This window comes from Rhinopithecus bieti, unplaced genomic scaffold (assembly GCF_001698545.2).
Source record: "Rhinopithecus bieti isolate Rb0 unplaced genomic scaffold, ASM169854v2 scaffold_2247, whole genome shotgun sequence".
Taxonomy (NCBI): Eukaryota; Metazoa; Chordata; class Mammalia; order Primates; family Cercopithecidae; genus Rhinopithecus; species Rhinopithecus bieti.
The window spans coordinates 1,150,436-1,164,306 of NW_016803732.1; the positions used below are offsets into that span (position 1 = coordinate 1,150,436).

Below are 13,871 nucleotides of genomic sequence, written 5' to 3' on the forward strand. Positions count from 1 at the left end.
GGATTATGTGTCTTGGAGTTGCTCTTCTGGAGGAGTATCTTTGTGGCGTTCTCTGTATTTCCTGAATTTGAATGTTGGCCTGCCTCGCTAGGTTGGGGAAGTTCTCCTGGATGATACCCTGACATGTTTTCCAACTTGGTCCCATTCTCCCCCTCACTTTCAGGCACCCCAGTCAGACGTAGATTGGTCTTTTCACATCGTCCCATGTTTCTGTGAGGCTTTGTTTGTTTCTTTTTACTCTTTTTTCTCTAAACTTCTCTTCTTGCTTCATTTCATTCATTTGATCTTCAATCACTGATACCCTTTCTTCCATCTTTTCTAGATGCTTTTTATTGTTTCCCAAATTTTGATCTTATTAAGAGCATTTAATAGTTTCCACAAATCCTTATGTTTAGCTCCTAGAGCGGGCCATACCATTTGAGGTTGAGGTGCCACTACACCACCATGGTTCCAGATAATAGGAACTTTGCTGTACTTCTAAGCATTTCTACCATCTGACCATTTTGTTCAGCTCATCTGAACATAGTGTGGCTGTGGCACACAGACTGAGAGGTGCAATTCAAGCTAAACATCCTCTTAGGGGACCGATGAATAATGATTCCATAGGAATCATTTATTCTGCACCTCTGCCTGTTCTGCAAAGCAGTCTTCCTAAACAAGCACGTTCATTTTTGCTAACTGGGTCCAATCCTGTTTACAAATAGGTTTTAAGGGCAGTATGCCTCAATTATAGGAGCAGATTTATTATGGTAAATACTGAGATCAGAACACGTGTGTAACTGCATCACAGTGATTGCATCCAGGCATTATTACCAGCCCTTATTGAAGGAATATTCACAGCAGTGGTGATCACCGCTATCATAGCTACCATTAAATTATTCATTGTGACTGGTTGTCCCACTTTACTCAGGTTTTCTTCCGCCATCTGTGACAGCTTCTTGATCTGTCTCCAGGTGGGTGGCTGTGCTCGATGGGTGTTGCTCATCACAGTTGGGGTCCTCCTCAGCATCATCTGGCTCATGATAATGTTTCAGGTGTCTTCATGGTATCCAAATCGGCTGTTGATTTTGTCCTGGAGAAATACAAGCATAATCTCTACCCCAAGTTATTATTTTACCTATTTCCCAACATCTTGTTATTGGATCTTTTCAACAAATGATGCTAGATTCAATTGCGTATGGACTGTACTGTAATCCCTATTTCTCCTCCTTTTTTGTTTTTGTAATCAGTTGTTGTTCTGTATGAAATCGTAACTGAGCATTTTCAATTAACTGTGTGGAATGAACCACGTATGAAGAATCAGAAATCACATTAATAGGCATATCAAAAGCAGTTGATACCTCAATTACAGCTACAAGCTCTGCTTTTTGAGCTGAAGTAGAGGGCGTCTGGAAAACTACTTTTTTAGCCAGAATAAGTTTTACCATTACTAGACCCATCTGTAAAAACATTCTCGGCACCTTCAGTTGGTTTAAATTTAGTTATTTTAGGGAGAATCCAATTAGTTAATTTCAAACTGAAACAGCTTTGTTTTAGGAAAATGATTATCGAGAATACCCACAAAGTCAGCTAAATGGGTTTGCCAAGTAAGACTATTTATAAAAGCTTGCCGTATTTGTGCCTTCGTGAGAGGGACAATAATTTTTCCAGGATCATATCCATGTAATTTAATAAACCGAGTACTCCCAATCCCTATCATAGTAGCGATTTGATCTAAATAAGGAGTTAGAGTCCGTGAATTAGTATGTGAAAGAAAAAGCCACTCTACTAAGTCCTGTTCTTGGACAGTAACACCAGTAGGTGAATGCTGAGTTGAAAGAATTAGCAAATCTAGAGTCTTCTCTGGATCTATTCTATTTATCTGAGCCTTATGGACTTGCTTTTTAATCAGCTGTAACTTGACCTCAGCCTCCTTTGTTAATTGCGGAGGGCTAGTGAGACTAGGATTTCCTCTAAGGATAGAAAACAGATTACTCATGGCATAGGTAGGAATGCCTAGAGCAGGTCGTATCCAATTAATGTCCCCTAGTAATTTTGAAAATCATTTAATGTTTTTAATTTATCCCTATGTATGGTTACTTTCTGTAGCACAATAGTAGTGTCATTTACTAAGGTCCCCCAGTAGGAGTAGGGAGTAGTAGTCTGAATTTTGTCAGCAGCTATAATTAAACCAGTGCGAGAAATTGAATTTTGCAGGTGATCATAACATTGGAGTCATATTTCTCAAGTGGGAGCAACACAAAGTATATCATCCATATAGTGAATAATGTAACACTGTGAAAATTTTTTACGAGTAGGTTCAATTGCTTGCCCCACATACGGCTGGCAAATAGTCGGACTGTTTAACATGCCCTGTGGCAACACTTTGCAATGATAACGCTTAGCAGGTTGCAGGTCCTTTACTGCAGGAATTGTAAATGCAAACCGTTCACAGTCTTGCTCAGCTAAAGGGGTAGTAAAGAAACAATCTTTTAAATCTATGACTATTAAAGGCCAATTTTTTGGAATTATAGCTGGAGAAGGCAATCCTGGCTGTAATGCTCCCATAGATTGTATAACTGAATTGATGGCTCTTAAGTCAGTTAACATTCTCCATTTTCCTGCATTTTTTCATAATTATTAAAACTGGATAATTCCAAGGGGAAAATGTTGGAGCTATGTGCCCATTTTCTAATTGTTCAGCAACTAATTTATCTACAGCTGCCTCCAGTTTCTCTTTCCATAGCGGCCATTGTTCTATCCCAATTGGCTTATCTGTTACGCATTTTAAAGGTATAGGTTCTGGAGGCTTAACAATGGCCACCATCAAAAATTATTTCCTAATCTTTGGCAGGAACTTTGTTTTTCCGCTTGAAGCAGTTCTTTCAAACCTTGCAAATTTTTTTTCTAGTCCCATAGGGACATATCCCATTTCATGCATTGTATGTTGACTTTGAGAGCTATGTAATTGTTCTGGAATTAGAACGTGTGCTCTCCATTGTTACAATAAATATCTTCCCCATAAATTTATAGGTACAGAAGTTATAATTGGTTGAATAGTCCCAGGTTGTCCTTCAGGCCCCTCACAATGCAAAATATAACTACTTTGATATACTTCAGGGGCTTTACTGACTCCAACTATGTTAAATTGAGCGGGTTGAACTGGCCACGGGGACGGCCCGTGCTGTAGAGAAATGATTGAAATGTCCGCTCCTGCATCTACCAAACCTTTAAATTTCTTTCCTTGAATAGTTATTTCACAGGTAGGACGTTTATCAGTAATTTGATTTACCCAATAAGCTGCTTTGCCTTGTTTATTTGTGCTTCCAAATCCTCCTGTTCGTTTAATTTCACTTTTTCCCATTCCCACATACGGCACAATCAGGAGCTGTGCTATGCGCTCTCCTGGCTCTGCTTTCCAGGGAATAGACGTGGATATAACAATTTGAATTTCCCCATTGTAATCTGAATCAATGACTCCTGTATGTATTTGTACGCCTTTTAAACTTACACTAGACCTACCTAAAAGTAATCCTGTTGTCCCTGCTGGCAAGGGTCCACAGACTCCTGTTGGGACCTTTTGCAGGGGTTCCCCAGGCAGAAGGCTTACAGCTTTTGTGCAGCATAAATCTACTGTGGCACTACCGGCTGTGGCGGGGGACAGACATTGTACAGGGATGAGGGAATGGCCTGAGCTGGAAATGCCCTGGTTTAGAACGGGGCCCGGGACGGGCCCTTCATGGCGTTTCCCAAAATCGGGTTCCCTTCTTTATCAAATGTAGAGTGACACTGACTAGCCCAGTGTTTTCCTTTTTTACATTTTGGACATATTTCAAGATCAGCAGTTTTCTTTTTTCCCCTATCTGGCGGCCTGACTCGCTGATTTTTTCTGCGTTCTTTTTTAGTATGACCATGCTTCCCACAGCTAAAACGAGCTCCAGGAAATGGAGTATTTCCTTTATTCACTCTCAGTCCTGCCATTGCCTGTGCCAACAAGGTAGCTTTATGCAGATTACCTCCGATACCATCACAGGCCTTGATATAATCAACTAAATGTGCTTTCCCTCTGATAGGTCGCAGAGCAGCCTGGCCATCGGGATTAGCATTGTTGAAAGCTAATAACTGCAACACTATATCCTGAGCAGCCAAATCTGCATCATCTTTTTAAGAGACTCCTGTAACCGATCTATAAAATCAACATATGGTTCTCTTTGTCCCTGTTTTATAACACTAAAGGAAGGGTATTGTTCCCCACCTGAAGTGGTTTTTTCCCAAGCTCTAATGCACACTCCTCTAAGCTGTTCTATGGCCTCATCCTGCGTGACCAGTTGTGCATCTAAACCAGCCCAGCTGCCAACCCCAAAAGTTGGTCTGCAGTTATATTAATGGGAGTTTGGGCCTGGGCATTGTGAGCAGCCTGAATGGAAGCTTCATCTGCCCACCAAGTTTTAAACTATAGGAACTGAGCAGGAGTTAGACAAGCTCAAGTAAGAGCGTCCCAGTCAGTAGGAATCACCCGACTGGAAACAGTAACATTCTTTAACAGTCCCAGTACAAAAGGAGAACCTGGTCCATACTCATTTATTGCTTGTTTTCATTCTTTGAGTAATTTAAAAGGAGAAGGCTCAAATGTAGCTGTAATATTTCCCTCTTGTTCTGGGGCACGTCTTCTAACAGGGAACTGCCAAGCCTCTAAATCACCCTCTCGTCTAGCTTGCTGAATTCCTGCCTGAATAGAACTAAGAGTGGTCACTTGAGGCGCTGCTCGAACAGTCACTGGGGCAACTACTTTTCGCCCAATGTTGTCCAGAAAAGAAAGATCTGGGGGGTCACTTTCGTCAAAATAATGAGGGGGTGCAGAAGGGTAGGGATGAACCTCTCCTTCCTTTGCTGTTTTAGTTTTAGTTAGCAAATAAACATGCTCTGCAACCTCTTCTGTTACTTCGCTATACTCTTGTTTCCCTTCATTACCAGTGTGAAAAAGTTCCAAGGTGAAATGAACCAGACCCCAAACCTGTCCCATTGTTACCCTGACGCTTCCGAGCTCCCCTTCTTACCCACCATGGGGATTGCTTTAAGGGTACTCGGGTGTCCTCCAGCTAGTTTTCCGTTCCAACCATCGCTCTGGCAACCCTTCTACCTGGATTCGAGCCCCCACGAATGGACGCCACTTGCCAAGACCAGCTCGGTCGGGGAGACCCTCACCCAGAGGCGCTAGAGGAATTAAAGACACAGACACAGAAATATAGAGGTGTGAAGTGGGGAGTCAGGGGTCTCACAGCCTTCAGAGCTGAGAGCCCCGAGCAGAGATTTACCCACATATTTATTAATAGCAAACCAGTCATTAGCATTGTTTCTATAGATATTAAATTATCTAAAAGTATCCCTTGTGGGAAATGAAGGCATGGGCCGAATTAAATGAATAGGTTGGGCTTGTTAACTGCAGCAGGAACACACCCTAAAATACACAGATCGCTTATGCTTTTGTTTGTGGCTTAAGAATGCCTTTAAGCGGTTTTCTGCCCTGGGCGGGCCAGGTGTTCCTTGCCCTCATTCAGGTAAACCCACAACCTTCCAGCTTGAGCATTAGGGCCATTATGGACATGTCACAGTGCCGCAGAGATTTTGTTGATGGCCAGTTTTGGGGCCAGTTTATGGCCAGATTTTGGGGGCTTGCTCCCAGTAGTTACCTTCCAAGGACAATGTCATTCTGGTTATAACCAGCTTGCTCCCCTGCCCTGAGCCTTCTGTCCAAGTCTGTCCAGGTGTGGCTCTGGGGCAGGGGACAGCTCACCTATTTCCCATGGCATGGGACAGAGGCTGTGTCCTGGGCCTCAGCAACAAAGGTTTCTCCTTTGGTTTTCTGTTTCCCTCTTTCAGTTCAGAGTCTGTCATCTGAACCATGAGGATCTGGTGGTTTCTGCTTGCCATTGAAATCTGCACAGGGAACATAAGCTCACAGAACACGTGCAGGCAAGGGCACCCTGGCATCCCTGGGAACCCCGGTCACAATGGTCTGCCTGGAAGAGATGGACGAGACGGAGCGAAGGGTGACAAAGGGGATGCAGGTACTCACCTGGTGGCTTCGGCTGCCTTTCAACTTCTCTCTTCATTCTTTTCATCTCATTCACTCATCATCTGTGTGGCTTTTCACCTACCCACTCACACCCCATCCATCCATCCACCCACCCACCCAGCAACACTCACTGGGGCCTGACCCCATCCATCCATCCACCCCTCTGCCCAGCAGCACTCACGGGGTCTGCTCCATGCCAGACTCTGTGCCCAGTGCTGGTGGAGAGCACAGGGTGAGATCGCAATGACCTCTACCCTCCTGGGTTCTCTCATCTCTGACACCGCAGAACATTTTCAGTAGTATATGATGTCATGGATCCTCCCTCCTCAGGTGACAGCTATGATGGATTTTTGGCAACACGAGGCCAGTAGAATCTGATCATGAATTACTTGGCAGCAAGCACCCAGCTGCAGTGCAGGTGAGAGCTAATACTGCATCATGCCATGAAGCAGGAGATGTGGAGTGACAGATGACACAAAAGGAGACAAGAATCTGAAGCCATAGAGCTGCTGCCTATGCGTCTATGACCTAGGTTGGGACCCTGTCCCAGGGTCTGGGGATCTGGGGACAGGATCCAGCCTCTGGGAGGGAGATTTGCCAAAGCCGGGAAGTCTGAGTGGTTTCCATAACAACAACCAAGAGACTTGGTTTCTGAATGAGGTACCATTCTTGAGCCCTGGTCTTGACCATAGGATCACGTATCTAAGACGTATGCAGAATGCTCCATCTGGGTTAAGGGCACAGTTCAGTGGCATAACAAAGAAAATGTCAAAGCTTCTATGGACCTTTTTAAAGACAAGTTTTTGTTTCTAACATGTCTCCACTTATGGCATTTGGTGGCCTGATGGTTTTTTGAGTGGGCTGGATGAAGCCAAGGGTCCCCAGGAAGCAACTTTATTTCTTTGGAACCACCATCCTGCACATCTGCTCTGTGGGGTGCCTTCTCCTGGCTCCCATCTCCAGCTCACTGACACTACTCCAGTGCCCGGGTAGCAAACAGCCCAGTCCAAATGAATAGCAAAACCTTACCCTTAATGAAATCAGGTCTTCTGCCCCCACACTGGGACCACAGTGGGGTGTGTGTGTGTGTATGTGTGCGCATATGAATATGCATGAATATGTAGGATTTTCATTTTTTTATTTTTGTTATAAAATATTACACATAAAAGGAGATAAATAGGTGATAGATAAAAAATAGAGGACTAAGACAAACACTCCTATATTCAATACCAAATTTCTCCACCTCTTCCCTGTCTAATTTTTCTCCTCTTTGCTCAACAATGTCCATTCTGTCAAGTTTTACATACTTCTTAGAAGCAAATTATATATCTGTTTTTTCTATGTAGTTCATAGGTATTATGTATAATATATATTATTTCTTAGAAGGATATTCATTCACATTGCTCACACTAACATTTTACTTCATTTTTATCTTATCATCTTAAAGTATATTTTTGTGTATGTTTTATAATAAACATATTTTTTCATATACTACCTGTGCATAATTTAGGAACACATAAGTGTCTACTGATTGGGGTCTGTGTTCATGCTTTGTGAGTTGTGGTTGCATGATCATAAAAGCTCTGAGGCCACTGCTCTAGAGAACGGGAGAAATGAGAGCCAAGCAGGAAGTAAAAAGAGGGGAGGAGAGGAAGACACAGGGGAGCAGCCAGTGGAGGGGAGGAGAGGAAGACACAGGGGAGCAGCCAGTGGAGGGGAGGAGAAGAAGACACAGGGGAGCAGCCAGTGGAGGGGAGGAGAAGAAGACACAGGGGAGCAGCCAGGGGAGGGGAGGGGAGGGGAGCGCAGGGAGAGGCAAATGTAGGGATGAGCCCCCTCCATTCAGAGGCCCCACACTGACCAAGGCCCCACTCAAGAGCACTGATGTCCCAGGAGAACAGATACTGTGATAGAAATAAGTCTGCCTGTGTCAGTCCTGTCTCGGGACCTGCAAGCCGGCCCAGCCTGTTCCTGTCGCCCCTCAGTCGGGTCAGTGGGACTGAAGTATGGGAGTTTCTGCTGCTTTGTGAGAAGCCAGAATCTGGGGTGAGCCATGACCCAGTGAGCACTCTACTGCCATGGCTGGAGCCATCTTCAACCTGCTGACGGATAGCACGCCAACCTTGGGCTCGGGAGGCCTGTTCTGAGCACAAGGACTTGAGTGTGGTCAGCAGAGCCTCACTCACTTGATGTTCTCTGCCAGCTTGATTGGTGGCATTTCCCCCAGTCTAAGGCACTGGAGAGATTTTTCCAGAACTCTGTTTTCTATCTTGGGATAGTGTCACATAACCATAGTCATCTGTGTTTTCATAGGAGGCTAGTAAATCTTCCGTTCCACTCTCCTCAAGAGTAATGGAAGAGAAACAGAATGAGGAAACCTACTCACACCTCCAACATTCAGACCACATCCCAAGTCCTTGTCACAGGAGAGGAACACAATCAATTGTGACAGTCAGTCCCCATTGCACACACTCCCTCCTCGTCCTGTCTTGCTGTGCGCTCTAGGCACATCCTGGAGATGGGCGCTTGGGAAGTCACTCAGTTCATTTCTTAGATGGCTTATCCCACAGAGCTCAGCACCCCAGATGCCCGCTCATGCCTGCCTCTCTCCACCTGCACTCGTGTGGAGGACAGAGCACCCCTCACGGTGGGGGTCACTCCCAGACTCTCCAACATATATGGCTGATGGAGACCAATGGCCAGAAAATCAGAAACGGAATTTCAACTCATGCCTGTTTTCTTCTTTTCCACCTAGGAGAACCAGGACGTCCCGGCAGCCCAGGGAAGGATGGGACAAGTGGAGAGAAGGGAGAACGAGGTTAGAAGTTCCTATTTATGGTGCTCTAATTCTGAGCTGTGGAGTATTTAACAATAACTATTAAGTGTTTACCATGGACAAGTCCTCCATGCTGATTATAATCTTACAATAAAGGCAACACAGTTCTTACTCTCCAGAGCGGGGGATTCTGCAGAAATTGGCAGGCTTTGTAGAGGGCTGGGTAGGAAATATCCTCAACTCCGCAGGCCATACGGATCTGTCAGCACTACTCAACTTCCCCTTGTAGCGAAAAGAAGATGTAGATGCTCCATAAATAAGCATGGTGTGTTCCAGTGACGCCGTATGTGTGAAGACTGAAATGGGAATTTCCCATGGTTTCCATGTATTGTGGAATATTATTTGTGACCATTTAAACATGCAAACCATGGCCGAGCACCATGGCTCACACCTGTAATCCCAACACTTTGGGAGGCCCATGTAGGAGAATCACTTGAACCTAGGAGTTCCAGACCACCCTGGGCAACATAGTAAGACTTTGTCTATACAAATAAAAAAAAAAAAATTAGCTGGGCATTGTGGCATGTGCCTGTAGTCCCAGCTGTTCAGGAGGCTGAGGTGGGAGGATCCCTTGAGCCTGGGAGGTTGAGGCTGCTATGAGCCATGATCTTGTCACTGCACTCCAGCTTGGGTAACAGAGCAGGTGACCCTGTCTCAAACCAACCAACAAACAAAACCCAGCAAAACAAAAAAAAACATGTAAACCATGTTTGTTTAGCTTGTGGGAGGGAGGCTGAATTTGGCCTGTGGCTGTAGTTTGCTGAACCTTGAACCTTGCAGTGGATGAGCACTGAGGAGTGAGACTGAGTTTTTGACTTGGTGCATCTGGCAGCACTGCATGGAGGAGGTGGCACTAGAACTGGTCCCTGATGGATTCTCGGGATGTAGTCATAGCGGCAAACTCGTGTCATCTTCACTTTATGCTTTTCATGTACTGACTCACCGAATGCAACATCCCCAGACACTAGGTAGTTTTATCACCCCGGTTCCATAGGTGAGGGAACAGAGGCACGGAGGATCACTAGCTCATCTGACGTCCTGTGTGCACATGCGGTAGGGACCTGGCATTTAACCTCAGAGTCCACACTTGGAACCACGGCTCTTTGGGATGGGTGGGGGTGCAAGGAAGCAGCAAAGTTTCTGTGGATGATGAACTGCTGGTGGGATGGATGGGTTGGGGCTGGGGTTGGGCAGGAGAGGGCAATGAATGCTTCAATGCAGGCTTTATTTTATGTTCACTCCAGGGAGGGGGTTTTTAGAGGATGTCACATGACTAGGGTTGGGTGTCAGTTAATCTGCCTGTCTCTGCTCTGCAGAGTGCTTTCTGTATGGATTGACATTATTTCATAGCCAGTATGTTAGACTTAGATGATAGGGCTGTCATTTCTAACATGAACCCTGACACTAACTTAGTAGACAGTAGTCAAAAGGTCTGTTGAGATGTGTGTGTGTGTGTCCATGTGCACACACGTGTGTAATTGGAGTAACTGACTTTCATTTATTTATTTATTTATTTTTGAGACAGGGTCTTACTCTGTTGCCCAGGCTGGAGTGCAGTGGTTTGATCACGGCTCACTGCAGCCTCAACCTCCTGGGCTCAAGTGATCCTCCCACCTCAGCCTCCCAAGTAGCTGGGACTACAATTGTGCGCCACCGCGACTGGCTAATTTTTGTATTTTTTGCAGACATGAGGTTTTGCCATGTTGCCTAGGCTGATCTTGAATTCCTGGACTCAAGCAGTCTGCCCACTTTGGCCTCCCAAAGTGCTAGGATTACAAGCATGAGCCACTGAGCTGGGCTGGAGTAATTGAAATTTATTTTCTTATTTTTATTTTTTATTTATTGTTTTAGAGTCAGGGTATTGCTGTGTTGGCCAGGTTGGTCTTGAACTCTTGGCCTCAGGCAGTCCTCCTGCCGCGGTCTCTGAAGGTGCTAGGATTACAGGTGTGAGCCACTACACCCAGATGGAGTAATTGAATTTTAACCTCTGGGTATATACTGAACCTGTGCATTACTTTGTTTCATTTGTGAGCTCGATTATAGAAAAACCAAAGTTGTTCACAAGGGAATCTTTTTTTTTTTTTGAGACGGAGTCTCGCTCTGTCACTCAGGCTGGAGTGCAGTGGTCGGATCTCAGCTCACTGCAAGCTCCGCCTCCCGGGTTTACGCCATTCTCCTGCCTCAGCCTCCCGAGGAGCTGGGACTACAGGCACCTGCCACCTCGCCCAGCTAGTTTTTTGTATTTTTAGTAGAGACCGGGGTTTCACCGTGTTAGCCAGGACGGTCTTGATCTCCTGACCTCGTGATCCCCCCGTCTCGGCCTCCCAAAGTGCTGGGATTACAGGCTTGAGCCACCGCGCCCGGCCTACAAGGGAATCTTTCACAAACCATCTCTTTGTTTGCTCTTTCTCTATTTAGGAGCAGATGGAAAAGTTGAAGCAAAAGGCATCAAAGGTGATCAAGGTTCAAGAGGATCCCCAGGAAAACATGGCCCCAAGGGGCTTGCAGGGCCCATGGGAGAGAAAGGCCTCCGAGGAGAGACTGGGCCTCAGGGGCAGAAGGGGAATAAGGGTGACATGGGTCCCACTGGTCCTGAGGGGCCAAGGGGTGACATTGGGCCTTTGGGCCCAACTGGTTTACCAGGTTCCATGGGCCCTATTGGAAAGCCTGGTCCCAAGGGAGAAGCTGGACCCATGGGGCCCCAGGGTGAGCCAGGAGTCCGGGGAATAAGAGGCTGGAAAGGAGATCGAGGGGAGAAGGGGAAAATCGGTGAGACGCTCGTCTTGCCAAAAAGTGCTTTCACTGTGGGGCTCACGGTGCTGAGCAAATTTCCTTCTTCAGATGTGCCCATTAAATTTGATAAGATCCTGTATAACGAATTCAACCATTATGATATAGCAACGGGGAAATTCACGTGCCACATTGCTGGGGTCTATTACTTCACCTACCACATCACTGTTTTCTCCAGGAATGTTCAGGTGTCTTTGGTCAAAAATGGAGTAAAAATACTGCACACCAAAGATGCTTACATGAGCTCTGAGGACCAGGCCTCTGGTGGCATTGTCCTGCCGCTGAAGCTCGGGGATGAGGTGTGGCTGCAGGTGACAGGAGGAGAGAGGTTCAATGGCTTGTTTGCTGATGAGGACGATGACACAACTTTCACAGGGTTCCTTCTGTTCAGCAGCCCGTGACAGAGGAGAGTTTATAAATCAGCCACACCATTCATCAGAATCAGCTTGGTGATGAACTTTTTCAGACGGTTTTACTTTACGAATTCCTCCAATTATTACAATAATCATAAAAAGGTGAAACCGGAAAAGTTATTCCCAAAACTGATTCTGTGTAACTTACTATCTTTCCAGGAGTAAATATTGAAAATAGCTGCATGGTTTATTCTAATTTATTTCACATTTCTTATTCCTATTATCTGAAGAATCCTCTGCCTGTGTGTTTCTTGCGGGAAGAGTGTTTTGATATCGTTTTAGTGCTCTGAGGAGTCATGTGAAGATGTATCCCTCATCTGTGTTTCTGAGGACATTAAGGGGAAAGTAAAGGGAAATGTTTATTCCATTTAGTACTAGTAACAGCTTTAAGTTGGTGATGCTGTCACACTCCAGAAAGCTGTAGACACTGCTCATTTTGTCTTTTTTTAACAAATTATTTTTAAGTTTTGGGATACATATACAGAACGTGCAGGTTTGTTATATAGTAAACATGTGCTGTGGTGGTTTGCTGCGTCTATCAACCCCTCACCTAGGTATTAAGCCCTGCCTGCATTAGCATTTGTCCTGGTGCGCTCCCTCCCACTTTGCTCATTTTCTAACCTAGGTTTTAATCACCATTCCATCCAACAAATCATTGTTTGATCATTATTTGCCAGGCGTGAATCTCTATTTGTTTTCTAGGATTGCCCAAATAAAGTACGCAAAGTGGGAGTCTTTAAACAACAGAAATGGACTTTCTCTGTTCTGTAGGCTGGAAGTTTGAGATCACCATAGCAGCAGGGCCATGCTCCCTCCAAAGGGGCTACAGGAGGATCCGGCCTTGCTGCTTCCAGCTTCTGGCAGCTGGTGGCAGCATCACTCCAGTCCCCGCCTCCATCTTCAGGTGGCTATCCTCCTTGTGTATCAGCCAAATTTTCCTCTTCTTACAAGGACAGCTTCCCTAATCTAGTATGACCCATCTTAATCATCTCTGCAAACTCCTTATTTTCAAATAAGGTCACATGTACAGGTACCGAGGGTTAGGACTTCAGCATCTCTTTTGGGAGATAGAGCTAACAACTTCTACCAAGGACCCCTGGACTGACCCACTGGCCTTTTCACTGGCCTAGAGAGCTCCCCTCTGGAGGACACTACAACTGCAGGGCCTCTTCTTTGCCCCTATCCAGCAGGAAGTAGCTAAAGCGGTCATCGCCCAATTCCCAACAGCATTTGAGGTGTCCTGTTTAGAGCAGGGATTGAGAGGTGAAGCTGGCTGAGCTTCTGGGTCCGGTGGGGACTTGGAGAACTTTTCTGTCTAGCCAAAGGATTGTAAATGCACCAATCAGCACTCTGTGTCTAGCTAAAGGTTTGTAAATGCACCAATCAACACTCTGTCAAAACGGACCAATCAGCTTTCTGTAAGACAGATCAATCAGCTCTCTGCAAAACGGACCAGTCAGCTCTCTGTAAAATGGACTAATCTGCAGGATGTGGGTGGGGCCAGATAAGGGAATAAAAGCAGGCCACCCTAACCAGCAGCAGCAACCCGCTAGTCCCTTTCCACACTGTGGAAGCTTTGTTGTTTTGTTATTTGCAATAAATCTTCCTGCTGCTCACTCTTTGGGTCCATGCCACCTTTATGAGCTGTAACACATACCTCAAAGGTCTGCAGCTTCACTCCTGAAAAGCCAGTGAGACCACGAACCCACTGGGAGGAATGAAGAACTCTGGACGTGCTGCCTTTAAGAGCCGTAACACTCACTGCAAAGGTCAGTGG

At 45.6% G+C, this 13,871-nt stretch overlaps 1 protein-coding gene across 4 annotated transcripts in view; it reads left to right on the forward strand.

Annotated features, from left to right (window-relative positions):
• Positions 1-12,840, forward strand: part of C1QTNF9 (C1q and TNF related 9) — a 24,143-nt gene extending 11,303 nt beyond the window's left edge. For all 4 annotated transcript variants that reach the window (XM_017852211.1, XM_017852229.1, XM_017852201.1 and 1 more), the window contains exons 2-4: positions 5,860-6,047; positions 8,811-8,873; positions 11,310-12,840. In XM_017852211.1, coding sequence (XP_017707700.1) covers positions 5,882-6,047; positions 8,811-8,873; positions 11,310-12,082 — 1,002 coding nt within the window. In that variant the 5' untranslated portion in view covers positions 5,860-5,881 and the 3' untranslated portion in view covers positions 12,083-12,840. The remainder of the gene's footprint in view (positions 1-5,859; positions 6,048-8,810; positions 8,874-11,309) is intronic.
• The last annotated feature ends 1,031 nt before the right edge of the window (positions 12,841-13,871 follow it).